Source organism: Saccostrea echinata, unplaced genomic scaffold (assembly GCF_033153115.1).
Source record: "Saccostrea echinata isolate AGI-Se365-2 ecotype Australia unplaced genomic scaffold, CSIRO_AGI_Sech_v1 ptg000012l, whole genome shotgun sequence".
Classification (NCBI taxonomy): domain Eukaryota; kingdom Metazoa; phylum Mollusca; class Bivalvia; order Ostreida; family Ostreidae; genus Saccostrea; species Saccostrea echinata.
Window position 1 is genome coordinate 22,520,195 of NW_026889761.1, and position 19,270 is coordinate 22,539,464.

Below are 19,270 nucleotides of genomic sequence, written 5' to 3' on the forward strand. Positions count from 1 at the left end.
CGTTTTTATTTACAAATTCTGCCACTTTAAGTTCCTTGGTTGATATTTAGAATGAAGATTACTCGTATTACAGTGAAAAATATTTTATCCGACACTTCGATTTTCCGTTTCCATTTAATGTGAATTTCGACATTCAACTTCATACCTATTTCTACTAATTCCCATGTTCTTCACACAGTACAATCCGACATCGTATCTATTCCGACACAAAAGGTTTCACTGTTTTAAATATTTCTTTATAACATTATTTGATATTCATGTTCTGCAGAACAACATATCCAAGATTATGTTTCTCTATCGAGATACCCCCTCCCATCTTTGGCATCCATGAAATATTCTGAAAGGATGAGCAGATATAATTAATTAATCTATAAAGCAATAATTGCTTTGGTGGATGCTCTTGTTCCATTCAAATTTTGTGGAAAAGATTGAAACTTACACTACTGTAATGATTTTCCCCTTAGATTCCAAAAAATCCCTTGACGTTCCCCTGTCTGTCCCTGACATTTTCCTGTCTCCCCCTGACTTTCTCCTATGATCCCCTGTCGTTGTCCCTGACTACCCTGTCTACTCCCTGACGTCCCCTGACTTTGCCCCTGTTACTACTGTCTAACCCCTGATGTCCCCTGACATTCCCTGACGTCCCTGTCAACTCCCTGACATTCATTTTGACCAGGAAAAAGGGGTTAAAATATGTTTTTGTAGCTATTTACTTGTGGGAAATACGTTACTCTTGGCAATTCTTAAGTTTTTTGAAAATATATATTTAGTTAATTGTGATTTGTTTAGATATCTTTAGTAATTTATTTCTTAATATGATTGTATTTCATTGTTTTAGTTTAGTACATGTAGCTTTTAGATAAATTTTAAGGAGAATAAATGCCAGTTTCTTTAAAAAGAATGAATTACAAATTTATTGCATCTTGTCCTGAATGGCAAGGAAATATATCTATATTTATTTATATGTCAATCTATATATCCACCTGTATTTATTTATTTATTTGTTTTATTTATTTGTTGACTAATTTATTAATTTAATCTATTCATATATTTCTTTTTAAATATATTTTCCTTATTGGATTATTAATTAATTGATTAATATTATATATTTATTTAGATTTTAATTAATTTCATTTTAATTAATTAATTAATTCTAGTTTATTCAATTTATTTGTGAGTTTGGTAAAACAAAATATGCTTCAAAGTATCTTTAAAGCATATTTACATTTCTTTTAATTCTTTTAATTTCATGATGGGTATCAAAATAATTGTCTTATTACACACAATCTGAATTCGGAATTTGTTTTATTGCTTTTTTACTTTGGTAAGAAAAAAAAAATGTTCCTCAAAAACTGTCACGGTTGTGAGAGTAGTTCCGAGCTGTTGTTGTTGACCAGTGGCTCTGGGTACACAGACCAGACACCTATTGTTCTTTTGACTGACCACTATACACTGTTTATTCTGTGGCAGCACTACCTTATCCACTCTGCAGGTGTTATTTCTTTCACTACCGTGACAAGTTTTTGAGGAAATTTTTATTTTATCAAAGTAAAAGGGAACAATAAAACAAATTCCAGATTCAGATGGTGCGTAAAGAGACGATGATTTTGATACCCATAATGAAATTAAAAGAATTAAAAGTAATTTGAATATGCTTAAAAAATAGTTTGAAGCAAATTTGTTTTACCCGGAGACTGTTTATAAATAACTACACAAATTGAATTAAATAAAATTAATCAATAAATTCAAATAAAGAAAAAAATTAAAATAAGATATAATAAATAAAAAAAATTAAATTAATTTATTTATTTATTAAAAATTGAATAAAACAAATACGTAAAAATAAATTTAATAGATAGAATTAATAAATAAATGAAAAAAATAATTAGATAAATAAACCGAAAAAGAAATAAATAAAAAAGATTGATAAATGAATTAAATTCAATTAAATTAATAAATTTACTAAAGATACTTCAAACAAATGATTAGTTACAAAATTAATATATTTATTTTTTTTTTTATTTATTTATTTGTATATTTTTCTATTTATTTTTTTTTTATCTATCTGTTTATCTATTTATTTATTTGATCTATTCATTTCTTTTCTTTTAAGTATTTCTTTTATTCAATTATTATTTAATTCCTTAGTTAATTAATGTTACATGTATTTCTTTCTTTCTTTATTTTGTTTATTCATTTTATTTTAATTAATTAATTTTTTCAATTGTTCCTATTTATTTGTGTAGTTCCCCATAAACAGTCTTATGGAAAAACAAACGATGCTCAAACTATTTTTAGGCATATTTACATTTCTTTTAATTCTTTTAATTTCATGATGGGTATCAAAATAATCGTCTTATTACACACAATCTGAATTCGGAATTTGTTTTAGTGCTTCTTTTACTTTGTTACAAAAAATAGAAATGTTCCTCAAAAACTGTACGGTTGTGAAAGTAATTCTGAGCTGTTGATAGTTGACCAGTGACTCTGGGTACACAGACCAGACACCTATTGTTCTTTTGACTGATCACTATACACTGTTTATTCTGTGGCAGCACTACCGTATCCGTTCTGCAGGTGTTATTTCTTTCACTACCGTGACAAGTTTTTGAGGAAATTTTTATTTTATCAAAGTAAAAGGGAACAATAAAACAAATTCCAGATTCAGATGGTGCGTAAAGAGACGATGATTTTGATACCCATAATGAAATTAAAAGAATTAAAAGTAATTTGAATATGCTTAAAAAATAGTTTGAAGCAAATTTGTTTTACCCGGAGACTGTTTATAAATAACTACACAAATTGAATTAAATAAAATTAATCAATAAATTCAAATAAAGGAAATAATTAAAATAAGATATAATAAATAAAAAAAAATTAAATTAATTAATTTATTTATTTCAAATTGAATAAAACAAATATGTAAAAATAAATTTGATAGACAAAATTAATAAATGAATGAAAAAATGAATAGATAAATAAACCGACAAAGAAATAAATAAAAAAGATACATCAATAAATTAAATTCAATTAAATGAATGATATACTAAAGATACTTCAAACAAATAATTAGTTACAAAATCAATATATTTATTTATTTGTTTGTATATTTTTCTATTTATCTATTTTTTATCTATCTGTTAATTTTTTTATTTAATCTATTCATTTCTTTTCTTTTGAATAATTGTTTTAATTAATTAATATTATTTCTTTCTTTCTTTATTTTGTTAATTCGTTCTATTTTAATTAATTAATTTTTTTCAATAATTATTGTTCCTATTTATTTGTGTAGTTCCCCATAAACAGTCTTATGGAAAAACAAACGATGCTTCAAACTATTTTAGGCATATTTACATTTCTTTTAATTTCATGATGGGTATCAAAATAATTGTCTTATTACACACAATCTGAATTCGGAATTTGTTTTAGTGCTTCTTTTACTTTTGTTAAAAAATAGAAATGTTCCTCAAAAACTGTACGGTTGTGAAAGTAATTCTGAGCTGTTGATAGTTGACCAGTGACTCTGGGTACACAGACCAGACACCTATTGTTCTTTTGACTGACCACTATACACTGTTTATTCTGTGGCAGCACGACCGTATCCACTCTGCAGGTGTTTTTTCTTTCACTACTGTGACAAGTTTTTGAGGATTTTTTTCTAATTTACCAAAGTAAAATGGAACGACGAAACAAATTCCAGATTCAGATTGTGCGTAATAAGAGGATGATTTTGATACCCATCATGAAATGAATTAAAAGTAATTTGAATATGCTTAAAAAAAAGTTTGAAGAAAATTTGTTTTACCCGGAGACTGTACATGAAGAACCACACAAAATGAATTAGATTTAATTAATCAATAAATTAAAATAATTAAATTGAATGAAATAAAATAAATATATTTTTTTAAATAAATCCATTTGTTTATTGATAATCAAATAAAACAAATAAGTAAAGATAAATTAAATAGATAGATTGAATTAAAAAAAAAATAGATTTATAAATGGAAAAAAAGAATAGATAAATAAGCAGACAAATTAATAAATAAACAGATACATGAATTAATAAGTTCAATAAACAAACAAACAAATAAATAAATAAATAGATAGATAAATAAATAAAAATATATTTACATGCCATTCGTGCTACACAAGATGCAATAAATTAGGAATTTATTTTTTTAAAGTAACGGCATTTATTCTTATTAAGATTTATCTGAAAAGCTTCCAAACGATCAATAAAATAATAATTTGAAAGAATTTGCTAAAGATATTTCAAACAGAAAAACTAATGATTAAATCTACATTTTCAAAAAAACTTGAAAATTGCTAGTAGTAAGGTATCGTATTTCTCACAAGTAAAAAGCTACCAAAACATATTTTAACCCTTTTTCCTGGTCAAAATGAATGTCAGGGGACGACTGGGGGTTGGCAGGGTGGTCAGGGACTTAGTCAGGGGACATCAGGGAGTTGACAGGGACGTCAGGGAATGTCAGGGGACATCAGGGGTTAGACAGTAGTAACAGGGGCAAAGTCAGGGGACGTCAGGGAGTAGACAGGGTAGTCAGGGACAACGACAGGGGATCATAGGAGAAAGTCAGGGGGAGACAGAAAAATGTCAGGGACAGACAGGGGAACGTCAGGGGATTTTTTGGAATCTAAGGGGAAAATCATTACAGTAGTGTTAATATACGACGGAAATAGTACTTCTCATTCAAATTGATACAAAACAAATTCTACTGTTTATATATTGATATCATTCTCTAGCCAGATTTGTCTTTCCCGCTATCCTTCCACATACGCCTCTGTCAACACTTGGTATACAAGAATTTTTGAAAAATTGTAAAATGAAAAATTAGAATAGTTTAAATCATATTATTTAATAGTAAAAAGGAATCGATCGTCCTCTTAAATCATTTTCCCCTTAGTTTTATTTTTTATTTTTTTTTTTATTCAACTAAATAGTTCTTTTAAAACCAATGATATAAATCGTTGTAAGGGATGATAGATTTAAAATAAATGATAAAATTTCATTTTTATTGATATTTACACTTAGTAATTTATTTTTATTTGAATTTTTTAAAATTCAGTTATTAATACGTGTACAAGAATCTTGTGCAACGAGCATTGACAGAGGTGTTCGGAGCGCCGACGAAGACAACTCTGGATAGAGGATGATATTGATATGGCTTAACCTTTTACATATCAGAAGAAACGTAATGATGGCAGATTCGTACGCCTGACAGGTGTTGCCTATTTATTGTGGGTATGTTATGAGGTAAAAGATCAAATAACCACGTTTTCTAAAGGTCAGTATCACATTTTGCCAAAGGTAATCATTTTAAAAGAAAAGTAGAGTTTTTCCGCTTTGTGTGTATTAGATCCGTCATTGAAGATTTATTTGAACAACGTATTTTTTTCGGGATGAAACACCAATAGATAAACATTCTTTATTACGCAGTTTCTGAATGTCAGATTTCAAAAAAAAGAGAGAGAGAGAAATTAGACTATATTTTGGTATTAAGGTCAGACGATACATTCCTCAAATATCGGTTTTGTATACCTTCGAATTATGTGGAAAATATTCAAAATTTTAATTACAATCTGATTTCTAAACTGGTTTCTAATTGTCTTTAAAAAATGAAACACCAAAAAATGTGTTATTGACTAATTAAGTTTTTTCCAAAGGGATTTTATAGGAAAAACATCCTCTGGTATCTTGCACAAATGCCTGGTAAGGTACCTCAATTTTTTGCGAGTAAACATGTTAAAGTAGCAATACTTCAATGACAAAATCTTAGAAAAAATTATATGTTATTGAGGAACGTATTGTCTGTCCTTAATAGTGCAAAAACGAGAACAGGTTTCAAGGAGATGATGTAAAAAAAAAAATTTGATAAAACTTAGTGTTATTGTTAGAAGAGATTTGATTGGTTAACAATCTGGGAGTATGTTCCCTACATCAATCTTAAGTCGTGTAGTGATAATGAGACGTCAGAATATACATTCTGTCTAAATGCTAGCCAAAAAAAGCACAAAGCCAAAAATAAAGAAAAAAAAAATAAAAAAGTAACTATTGCAATACCAACACCTCGAGATATTCTTACAAACTCAATAAAAAATATAAATTTTGTTAGAAAAAAAAATCATTACTCTTTTCCACATTTCATTCAAATTTACTCTAGCAAACATTAATCATATTGAAAACAATATTAAACCATAGTGATCGTGTGTATTTTTTGATTGAAAGTTGTACAAAAAATATTTTTCTCCTTTATATTTTTTAAAATATAATTTATTTTCGTTTTCAGATCACCTTTACCGGTTCATTAGAATCTGACATAAATAATGCATATCTTAAATCGACTAGATTGTTGTACGAATTTGTTTCAAGAGATTTCGTCATAATTCATAAATATAACACCATTTTTAATCTCACCTTAAGAATATCTGTGTTAAGATTTAGATTCTTTTAGATCCTTTCTTTATGGTCTGATAAAAGATTTTGTTTAAGTTAGATTTTTTTCTGGAGATCGCCCTTTGATCTTTTTCTGTACCTTTTTCAAAGTATTTATTTCAAGGTAAAGAAAAATTATTTTATTTAATCGACAGTTTTAATTGATTGTATTCAACATCAACATTCATGGTATTACATAAAAAAAATGACATACAATGACATCCGGTTATAAAATGCACATGAGGGAAAAGACAGGGACCACAATCCTTGGTCAAAGTCAAGAGAGAGGAGACAGGGGCCACAATCCTTGGTCAAGGTCAACAGGGGTGAGACGGGTACCACAATCCTTGGTCAAGGTCAACAGAGAGGACAAAGGGTCCACAGTCCTTGGTCAAGGTCAACAGAGAGGAGACAGGGACCACAGTTCTTGGTCAAGGTCAACAGAGAGGACACAGGGACCACAGTCCTTGGTCAAGATCAAGAGAGAGGAGACAGGGACCACAGTCCTTGGTCAAGGTCAACAGAGAAATTCCATCTTTACAGAGAATTCTATAGAATATTTTTTATTTTTAGTTTTGACCTTAACCTTCTCTTGATACCAAACTACAAATTCTACTTTGACAATAAAGGGTTATCTCTCTTGTGTTATTGTGACAGCTCATGACAGCTCAAGACTTCATATATATATATATATATATATATATATATATATATATATATATATATATATATATATATATATATATATATATATATATATATATATATATCAGGCTAGTTTTCCTTAGAAGATATCTTTTATTTTCAATATCGATCACATCATGAAGATAATTACCTATGAATTTCATCTCCGATATTTCGTTGGATCATCGGATTGGATTTTTTGATGCTGCATTTTCTGTTTGCACCACTGAAGTATAAACCTCTTACATCTTCTTTATAATCACTTTCAATTTTAATCCAATTTGGCGCAAAAAAAACAATAATGAGGAAATTTAATGGATTTTCACATAAAAGACAATGCCCCCTCCAAGGAAATTAGCTAGAAAAAGCTATAATTGGGTGATGGTCATTTAAAAATTAAATCATCAAGACCCACTAAATAAGAAAATAATGAAACTTATGTGAAAGCTTTCAAACAGTTGATCTGCAGCTTTTGAAACAATTATCCTCAATAGGGTAGGATCAGAAAGGAGGAATTAAAGTTAATATTGCATATACACATGTATGGAGTACATAGGGAAAACTTTCAAAAACCTTTTTTTTTCGAATAAAGCTTGCAGGTCCATGATATGATACTGCATTATTTGGCGGGTATGGGTCGTAAATTTTTTTTATGATTTTCAGTTTTTTTTAATTTCGGAAAAAAACTCATTTACTTTCAACCAATTTTGGTGTATAACATGGAACAAAACTTTGCACCTCTTGGGCCCAATGGTTAGGCAAAAACCATTAAAATTAATGCTAGTTTCTACATTCTTCTAAACAACTGGACATGAAGCAGTCGCATTCTTGTCATTATTGTTACATGCGTATAAGTAATTCGCTCTTCGCAAAAACTGTTACATCCATGGTCCATGGTTCAGGAATCTGGCTCCAGGACAAGGTTGGCCATCTATTTAAATTTTGTTATATCTTAAAATCCTTTCATTTATTCATGGAAATTTAGCAGACGCACTGTCTATTTGAGTTGCAAAATTCATGGCTCCCTGGCTCATAGTTCAGACCGAAGGGTTTAGTCAAAGTTGATAATTTATCAATGGAAAATATTTTCTTTACCTAAGACATCTAGCTGAAAAACCATGTAAGTGTTTACATAACTATATTACGTTCCTCACTCTTTAACAAAATTGTACAGTTCATGCTACCATGAATCCGGCCTAAGGATGGTGTGTAGTTTGGCATACATTAAACACACTACTACATAATTAAAAATACACAATTTAAATTTTTTGATTAAAAGAAGCTGATTATATAACTAGCATGAGGGTTTTATGCTTGACCAGAATTGTAATTTCGAAGACCCTCCCCCCTCCCACGGCCCAGGGACCAAACTCCAGAGTGATATTACGTGGGACAAATGTTGATATTTTGTTACATCTTTAAAATTATTTTTTTATACAAATCTTACAGACTGTTTGCATGATTTTAATTAACACTCAGCCCTTAGCTAAAGTAGCTAAAGTGAAAAATGGAGATAACGAACAGAAAATTAAGCTCAAAAGGCCATTTAAAAATACAGTAGAGAACACAGACCTCTCATAATCAGGTGGGATCAGGTGCCATGGAGAAGTAAGCATCCCCTGTCGGCCGGTCAAACTCGTCGTGTACTCCTTGTCATGATCGGGCAAACGGAAAAATCCGTAGACAATTCAGTGTTTAAGGAATAGCCTAACAATTAGTATGAAAAATATCAGTCAGCATTCGACTTTTTTTATAGATTGTATTTGTTGACAAGGTCATTGTATTGACCTTAGAACTTGCGAAATGATTAATTTAAACAAGACTGTTAATATTCCTGTTTCAACAACTTGTTTGTCAATAGCGTGCATTGTTTTAGAAATTGTTCGTACGTGGAGCATGCTTTTATGTATCAAATCAACTGGTAGATATCAACTCCATATACAGGTGATAAGAGTATATTACTACAAAAGAAAGGAACGTTTATGAATATAAAAGTTGACGTCATACTCTGTGGTATCTTTTATTTCAAGTTCACTGGGATATATCGAGTCAGCATATGAATGGCAGTATCTAATGATAATTGATAATACGTCGTCGATATATCTTATTTTGAGAGCAAATGTCTCCTTCTTATCATGTATTAGTTTTTAAATACAATCTCTTTCATTTGAATACAAAAAAGGTCTGCTAATAAAGGGGCGAAATTGGTACCCATGGGAATTCCGACAAATTGTTGGAAAACCTGATTTCCAAAAACTACATAAATATTGTTAATCAGAAATTCAAACTTTTTAATATCTACTTCAATCGCCGAAATATGGCTGAAATATTGCCAACTCGGCGTTAAACAATAACAATCAATCAATATCTTCTTCAGATTATTTGTGTGTTTAATCCGAATGATTTAAACAAAATAATTTTGCAAATGACCGATGACAAGGAAAATAGTTTTATGACTTCCTTTTTCATTGAAAAAGTAGTATGGTGTCAAAAAGACTGGACTTTATTTTGTCGTGGGGATTGATTGTATAAAGCGTTGAAAAGTCGTTATAAATTTTATTGATTTTGATAAAAGTTTGTGGTTTCAATTTTTCTAATAGTTCTTTGGAGTTTTTAAATATCTGCATCTGATTTACACCACTTCTGAAAGATATTGTTGTACAGTACTCCTGAAGTTTCTCCTTCACTGCTGTTAATATTTGAATGAGCAGTACAGAAAGAGGCTTGATAGAACATTAATTAAAAAAAGAGGCTTTGAAGAACATCTACTGAAAGCCGCTATATATCTTTGTTTGTAAGGACTTTATGAGGTTAAGGAATCCAGTATACATATGGTAATTCAAATTCATTTTTATTATTGGGAATATTTAAAATATTCAAAATTGACGCATGATTTCGAAAAAATTCTTCCTTAGAAAGGGAGCAGCCATGGTTATAAGTTGTATTACCAGTTCCTCTAAAATACAGTTACACAACTCCAAGGAACTGTCAGAAAAATTGAAATCACAAACTTTTTCCAAAATCAATAACATCAATACTGTAACATCAATAACGACTTTTCAACGCTTTATACAACCAATCCCCACGACAAATGAGCATAGCAAACAAAGACAATGTTACCTGCTTTGTCAGCCGGGACCAGTACATACTTATCTATCTAATTCTTTTTTTTCACTTCTGAATCATTGAAGATAGAAGGATAGCTGGCTTTCATATTGCCCCTCAATGGCTTCATACTTGACCCTTTGCCTGGCGTAATCTTCCACAGTATTCATGATAGTTATGGCAATATGACGACAGTTGAAAGGTCGGGGTTCCCTAAGTTTTGCTCCTTTTAAAATAAGTGATTTAAGGTCGTCATTATTAACTATATTTATGTCACCAGTAATGACTTGTCCAGCAGGACTATATTTATATGGTGTAGTGGAACATAAACACCTTGAGGGGTATGTTTTCGATGCTCGATATCTAGGCACTGTAGAGTTGTTTTGCAATTGAAACAATAGTCGATGTATTTTTGTAAGAAATACAAGTTGTGGACTTCAACTATAGGAAACGATTCTTAACATTAGGATTTCACTTTTTAAACCTAAAGCTATATATGAAAGAATGTTAAATTACGAGTAGTAATATTTTTGGCCTTTATTCTACTGAAAAATAAAGGTGAAAACTTTTCCACTTGTTACTTTTCTTACCCGCTTATCGTTCTTGATTTTGTGGTTTTATGACGCCCACTGATGTAAACAGAGCATTAGACTAATGTATTTTTACCATATTTTCTGATTTCGTAGTTCAGTCAATTCAGTTTGAACGAGTCGTTAATAAGGCACGGCAACTCAAAACGGGGGCTTTTTATCGGAGGATGATCCTGATGGATATCCTATATAAAATTACGCTTAAATTAAGCTACAACTTCGATTACATACTCTGCATCAAACCTTTAGAAACAAAAAAATATTTCGCTGTTTAATACACATACCCAGATAGCAAGCTTACGTTGGGCCAACGCAAGCCCAACGGTGAAAATTGCGTTGGCCCTCTGTCAGTTTTATGCGTTGGCCCAACATCATCTTGCTCATCGGCCCTACGTTCAACCAACATGTTGGCTCGACGTTGGGCCAACATTCAATGGTTGGTTATCTGGCATTGGTCCAACAATGGCCCAACGTTTAACTTCCTGTTGGCCCAATGTTGGTTCAATGTTTTTTTAAAGCTAAGAAAGAATGTTGGACCAACGTTGGCCCTACGTTCTATAAACATGTTGGCAAATGATCGGCGATTGAATTATTCTAGTTCAACAATATGAATTCCTGTAACCTTTTTATTTCCATAATTACGAGTAAAATACAATTGATTGAATAAATCCTGCATGGTAAATTATCTTGTTCCTCAAACAAATGTTTTATTTTTTTGTCACTCCTATGGAATGGAATCAACAGAGGGAAATAAAGGTAGTTCAATGTATTCTTAAGTCTATCCCATATCACTTCAGTCACTATATAATATTCCTCTAGAATAAGAGTCCCAGTGTTCAAATTTGTGAAACTTTAGAATGTTCTCCTGCCCATATTACTTCTGAACCATTCACTCCTTTTTTCCAGTTCATGTTATTGTTTCTTTGTCTGTAAAATCCATGTCTCTCACACTGATAATTGAGATAAATCACTTACTGTCCATTACATTCCAAACATAAATGGTCTTGTAACCCAAAGGGTTTTCTCCCCACCAGATGCTATAAATGATATGAAAAATATATCAGTGTAATCCGTTCAAAACTGATGTCACTTACTACTTATAAGTCGTAACTGAACCAGATTAATAGTAAATATACATGCATATTTTGAAAATTGCAATTCTTGAATAACTTGTTCAATTTTACAAACTATGCTCAAGTTAAAACTTTCACAGAGATAAAATTCTATCAATCACACCTAAAACGACTATACTTACATTTCAAGGGATAAAACAATTTCTCTGTCTTGCGATTCAAAACGGACACGCACATGTATATGCTTTGTTCAAGTGTTGCAAGTGATAAGATGTGACCACTCCGAGTTTACGAAACAGAGCTGATTAGGATGCCTGTTTCCTACGAAACCGGCCAGTCACCTGCTGAGCCAGTGGATTTCACCACTGACCTAATTATTTGGAGCTCTAAAATTCAGCACTTTAAATTCCATGATGCTAAATATAGAATCTACAAAATTTATACTGTGCAGAATAATTAAAACTTCTACATGTATTTGCAATTGTCTCGGACACAAATTACAAACATAAATCAGTATTAAAAATCTTATTTTCATAAATTAGGTTCTGGAATATTTTTTCGTTTTTATTAACACATACACTGTAAATTATTAATAAATAGGTTATTAAGATAATCCCTTGTTCATAATATTTTAACGAAAGATGAGATGTCTCTATTGAAAGAAGCTTAATTGGTTCTAAAAGATACAAATTTAATATGTGTAATTAACAGATCACCAACATGTATGTTAAAGAAAGTTGATTTTATCCCAATATTCACTACGTTGAACCAACGCTGGGCCAACGTTGAAAGCCATATCAATACCTCATTATATTCAAAATTTACTACGTTGGGCCAACATTGGACCAACATTACATGCCAACACACATTTCATGTGTTTCATGTCAACATTACTTGGTTGGCCCTATGTTAGGCCAACAGTACATCCCAACATACTGTGGCTTTGTTTTAAGCCAACATCTACTTGGTTGGACCTACGTTGGGCCAACATCAAATGCCCAACATATAATGGTCATGTTTCATGCCAACATTTACTGCAATGGACCAACATTGGCCCAACATCGCATACCCAACACCGATGGACCAGCTCTCATGCCAACATATCATCCGTTGGGCCAATGTTGGGCCAACATTTACCGCCCAACGCCAACACTATACCAACCTACCAACCACCAACCAACGTTGGCCCGATGTAGTCTTGCTATCTGGGTATACGACATCCCAAAAGGATTCCATCGTCATTTAAAAAAAGTTAATAAGTCGTTTTTTATTCCAAGAAAAATCGCAATAATGCAACATAAAATAGAATAATTTATTAAAAGTGACCTTTTCTGATATGAATAAAAATTTTGATTAAGCTTATAATATTCTGTTAAAGAAAGAATATGACACTTATATGGGGAATATCCCTAATGTGAATCCCCAAAATAAACACGGGACCGGTGGTATTGACGTCCATGATAAGCGTGAACCACTAAAAATGTTAGCGTCTTTGAAGTTTCGTTTTCCCCGATCCGAAACACACATATTGCTGTAAAAACGATACAGCAATAGAATCCCTGAGTTTATGACATGATCGTATTCTTCTATAAAAATATATATATATAAAGAAGAAATGTTGAGCCCAGAGCAAATGAGATTGATACAATGCCGATACTTTGTGCAGACACGGTTTGACTCTACAATATCGAATTTTGAAATAATCGGTATGTAGTAGTAAACAGTACAGTCCGTGATCAGTTTGCAAATCCATCCATCATTTGCGAGACTACAATTTTAATATTAATGTTCTTTTTAACAGATAATAAAACTTTTGGAATTATATTCTTTACAGAAAAAATAATATAATACAATACACACTGGAAAAAAAAAACAGGTTTGTATACGATGATAAGTACTGATCTTTGATAAATATTTTAACAAATTGACTGGAAAGATACCTACCTTTTTCGTATTTTATGTATTAAGAGCCATTCTCTGTAACGACTTGAACTTTTATATAGGAGCTGTGGCACGCATAGTCTCAGAATTTCTCCAAACTCTCTATGATAAAAGTCTTTGATAATGTAAACTCAAATCAGGTAGAAAATGGTTGCTACGTGACATGGTTACCATGGCAACATGTCCTAAAGTTTGAAAAATGGCATTTTTCAACATGTTCAGAGTCCCACAGTTAACGTTTGCAGCAAAGCAAACAAGTGGCAATGATTGTTTCTGAAAGATGAAGGCCTGATGTCTTAAATGCATGATAAACATGTTTGGTAAATCAACTATTACATTCGTTACTATGGAAACAAAGTATTCTAAAGTAATAATTTTGCCCATTTAATTTTATAAAATCATACACTTAAGAATAAAAAAAAAATTATAGGTTGAAATGCAAGCAAATAATAGACAAAAGATCCTTGCAACATATACCAAGGAAGAAATATGATATTTCTTATAGGATGGCAATGGTTGCCATGGTTTTAATACAAAGAAGGGATTTTAAATTTACTCTCTTAGTGTTTAAATCTTATCCTATCTTTTTAAAAAGCATATTTTTGTATAACTAATGATCAATTTTTAAAGACGTTCATGTGACCCTAATTTTCACATTTCAAAAAATTCAAATTCAATTCTTTAAATAGTGCGTTGCTATGGAAATAAGCCGAAAAAATATGCATAAAAATCTTAAAAATATTCTGTTTCCTTGGATACATATCCTTGTATGTAGATTCCCAAAACTTTTATGATTGATAATTATGAACAACTAACCTGACTTTCAATTTTGACTGCCACCCAATCTCTAACTGGATGCAAAAAGCTGGCACATATGGTTTAATATTGATATAAAATTAACAAAATGGAACATTTTCCCTTCTTGGTTACCATAGCAACAGTGTTGTATTTTTCAACAAACGTCATCAATATATGATATTCAACTTTAGTTCTTCCAGATAAGTACTATTCAAGGTGAGTCAAATAATATGTTTCTTGAATAAAAAGTAAGTAAATTCCTATGGCAGCAAAAAAAATATCACTTTAAACAACTGGTACATTGTTTCCATGGTTACACTGCAAAGTAACAATAAATCCCAATTTTTCTTATGTTGTCGGTGTTGCAAGGTCCTAAGGATGTATATGTGCCAGTTATGAATTTTATTGTTTTTCCTGAAGATAGTAGCATTAACCCAATCTTAGCAACATATTTTGTATGGTTACACTGTGTTACCATGGCAACCATGAAAGTTATTTTTAGAATAATATTGCCAATACTTAATTACTTAAGGTCAAATATTTTTATTGTTTTTCTTAGGTTGTTGATTGAGTTTGATCATTTAACACCTAACATTAGTGAATATTGAGCGTTTTTCTGCATTATTCAGCATCTAAAAAGTATTCCAAATGTACCCATGGTTACCATTTACTTAGAGATAAATTCTAAATAGTTTCTTTATAGCATAAGTGGCAACAAAGTGTCAGGTTTTTGTGAGAATGGTTTGTTTGTTTTTCTTAGTCTTTATCAAGGCTTAATAAAGATTCAAAGTAGCTGAAAATCTCAATTTTTCCAACTTTTCTGGTTGTTACCATGGCAACCAAGACCCATAGCAACGAAATTTTATTTGATATATGTTTCTGGTGTCAAGTTATAATAATGAGCAAAGTTTCATCAAAATCGGTGACTATGCGTGGCAAAGAAGTTTAAGTGGTTACAGAGAATCGCTATTAAATTTTACTAAATTAAAAAAAAATGTCGATTTCTAATTCATTCAATATCTACATTTGGTAGAATCCTTATTCTTCATAGAAATATTTCCACGTGTTAGAGCTGCTTTTTTTTAAACGTCGTTTGTACTAACTCCCATATATACAAGTTTACATATAGTTCTTGCCAGAGTTGTTTTTAACCCATCTGCAGTGTGTTTAAAAACGACACGATTATTTCAAAAACTTTCAATTACAAAAAGAAAGAAATAAGAAGGGGGATGGGAAGGGGCGCCAGAGATCGGGTATTCGTGGTGATGTTGTACATGAGTAAGTGATTATTAAGACAGTGTCAAATGATAAGAATTGATTTAATAATATAAAACAGTAACACAAGAAATTTTTTTCTTGTTTTTTTTTAAAGTCATGTGATACTTAACGCAGCAGGTACGTATCGTTTGTCAAGAAAAGTGTCATACTGACAGTGTTGGACTCTGTGTGAAAGTAAAACTATGTTGTAAATAAATGATTTCATAAAAACAACTGCCCTGGTTATGAAAAATGAATTCATTCTCACTCTCCCTTCTTTCTCTCTTCCGATTGCTTTATTTTTCTCTCAATAGTTCGAAGTGTCAAACAATGAAAATGATCACATTTTGATTGATAAAACATGCAAACATCTTGCAAATATGCAATTGAATTTTTAAAAAGAAATACTTGCTTGTTTGAAGATCGTATACTTATACTAGGTTTTAGCCATGATTATGATATTCTTTAAAATTAAGCTGCAAAATGACATGATAGTTTGTAAACATTGCATAGCTTTGAACAGCGATTGGGCCTTACTAACGTCATATGCTAAGGGAGATAAGCAACGTTAGTCAAAGTGAATTTTCACGACTGATTAATTTTGATCGACTGTGCTGTAGCTATCTTGCGTAGAAAATCCAAAAAACAATTTCAGTCTTATTTTACCAGCTCATATGAACTTATTCCCGTATGTAACTCAATATGTTCAGGTAATTGTCTCCTATGACCTTTAAATATGGTGGAACGCAAGTCTGGAACCTTTTGTAAATTAAGAGTATGACTTGTATTAACTGCGTCCCTGAAACATGGTTCGGTTCAATTATAGGAGCTTAGTTGGTCAGATGTTGAAAACTCCTTATGTGCTTAAATTCCTTTTCTTATTCCTTTTCTTATGAACATAAGAACAGAACAAAATTAGCATAAGTCATGTGGATTATATTTTACAAGATGCATGTACACAGGAAAAATATCTCTTCTCCAGAACCAAGGCAATGCTTGTCATTTTGATAGCGTGAAGCATTCCAATGTTGATTGGATTCAATTTTCATAAAGTTTTCACCTTTTTGGGCTATTGTTTGGCCACAATATATTCATTGGAATAATAAAAAGGGGGAGGAAATATCTAAAAATCTGAAGTACAGCGGCGTCAAGTAACTCAGATGAGTTAATGAACCCTTTCATTAGCTTTATTTTTTATTCCTAAGTCTACTCTAAACTTCATATCCAATTATAGAGAACAGCATCAGTAGAAATGCATCGTTGGCTTAATTTAAAGTGTTCAATAAGTATAAAAATATCATTTTATTTTTTCAGTAACATGTGATTAAATACTTTATTATTTTCTTCAGATACTTGCCCATCATTTATCTTTGATACAAGTGTAGCCTGGACGGGAGGAAATGACCTTGTCATAGAAGGTCAATACCAATGGAACGACTCACCCTTGGCCATGAATTTCAGCAACTGGTTTCCAGGTGAACCCAGTGCGGGCGATCCCGTAAAGGCAATCTCAAAGGACTGTATTGATTTACTCAAAAACGGCGAATGGAATGATAGACCGTGTTCTTTCCTAAACCCATTCATCTACGAAATGACCTAGAAAAAACTTTAGAGATAAACAGTTGACCGGTCTCTCTCTCAGCCATTGTTTTATAGTTTTCACTGTTTTTTTTTTTTTTTTTAATTTTGTTCTGTATTACGAACTTAATATTTTTTTATGTCTTGATAATTTTATTAATATGCAAGGCTTAATGAAAGCAACAATATCCCTCAAGTTTCGTGTCTAGAAAAACTGATGGTTTTCTAAGGTCAATGTACCTTGCTTATTTTAATGTTTGTATGATAAATGCAAAAATTTGATGAATTGTCATATATTTGAATACAAATGGTTGTTATTTAATTAATATAAATCTGAAAGAAAATGAGCTTGGGTAATGTAATATATATATATATATATATATTCTAAAACATTAATACATGTATAAGGAATAAACCTCTCGTCTTCGATTACATTCTGGATGAAATATATGGAGATAACGAACAGTATTCAAACAATACAAAATAGGAGCAGAGCAAACACGGAGCTCCAAAACATCAGAGGTGGGATCAGGCTCCGGGGCCATGAAACTTAGACGAGCTCACTTTTGATCTCAGTCTCACTTTTACAAAAGGAATATATGGTGGAAAAGTGAGACAGAGATCAAAAGTGAGCTTGTCTAAGTTTTATGGCCCCGGAGCCAGGTGCCATGGAGATGCCGACCAGTCACACCCACCGTGTGCTCTTTGTTATGATCGGGAAATAACGGAAAAATCCATCGACAATTCAGTGTGTAAAAAATGGCGTAACAATTAGTATGAAAAACGCCAGTCAGCATTTGACTCAATGATAAATTGTAATTGCTGACAAGATCATATATAGAACTTACGAAATTATGACTTTAAACGAGACTGCTGATATTCTTGTGTCATCAACTTGTTTGTCAATAATTTACCTCGTTTTAGAAATTGTACATACATAGAGCATGCTTTTGCGTATCGAATCAACTGAGAGATATAAATCCCGTATGCAGGTGATGATGGTATATTGCTGCATAAGTAAGGGAAGTTGACGATTGAAAAGTTAAAGTCATCACGTTTATCATAAAGCTTGGTTGTTAGATTACCATTAACGTCTTTTTAAGTAAAATATCCAAATATGAAACAGATGTGTCAGACTCTGCGGTACCTTTTATCTCAAGCTCATCGGGATATATCGTATCAACATAAGAATGGAAATAACCATTGTTAATTGACAATACGTCGTCGATATATCTAAATATCGAGTTGAAGGCCACAGCAAGTGTTTTCTTCTTTTCACGTATAAGATTTTGGACAAATTCTGCTTCATATGAATACAAAAGAAGGTCTGCTAATAACGGGGCACAATTGGCACCCATGGGAATTCCAATAGATTGTTGGAAGACCTGGTCTCCAAAAACCACATAGATATTGTCAATCAGAAACTCAAGCATCTTTTTAATGTCAACTTCAGAGTACTTGTATGTACAATCAGAATGTTTTTTAACAAAATAATTTTGCAAATGACCAATGACAAGGTAAGCAAATTTACGAATTCCATTTTATTGAAAAAGCAGCTGTCAATTACATAAAAAAGCCTGGACTTTAATTTATCATTGGGAGTGGTTGCGTATAAAGTTGAAAAGTCGTAAGTTTTTAAGCTGTTGAATTTGGTAATATCTTGTGATTTCAAATTTTCCAAAAGTTCCTTGGAATTTTTAAGTATCCACATCTGATTTACACCACTTCTCGAATATATTGTTGCACAGTAATCTTGAGGTTTCTCCTTCACTTCTGTTTATATCTAAGTG

At 31.4% G+C, this 19,270-nt stretch overlaps 1 protein-coding gene across 1 annotated transcript in view; it reads left to right on the forward strand.

Annotated features, from left to right (window-relative positions):
• The window catches only part of LOC133185144 (low affinity immunoglobulin epsilon Fc receptor-like), a 94,169-nt gene extending 76,667 nt beyond the window's left edge, over nt 1–17,502 (forward strand). The window contains exon 4 of the mRNA XM_061320203.1: nt 17,252–17,502. Within this exon, the coding sequence (XP_061176187.1) occupies nt 17,252–17,502 (251 nt within the window). The remainder of the gene's footprint in view (nt 1–17,251) is intronic.
• The last annotated feature ends 1,768 nt before the right edge of the window (nt 17,503–19,270 follow it).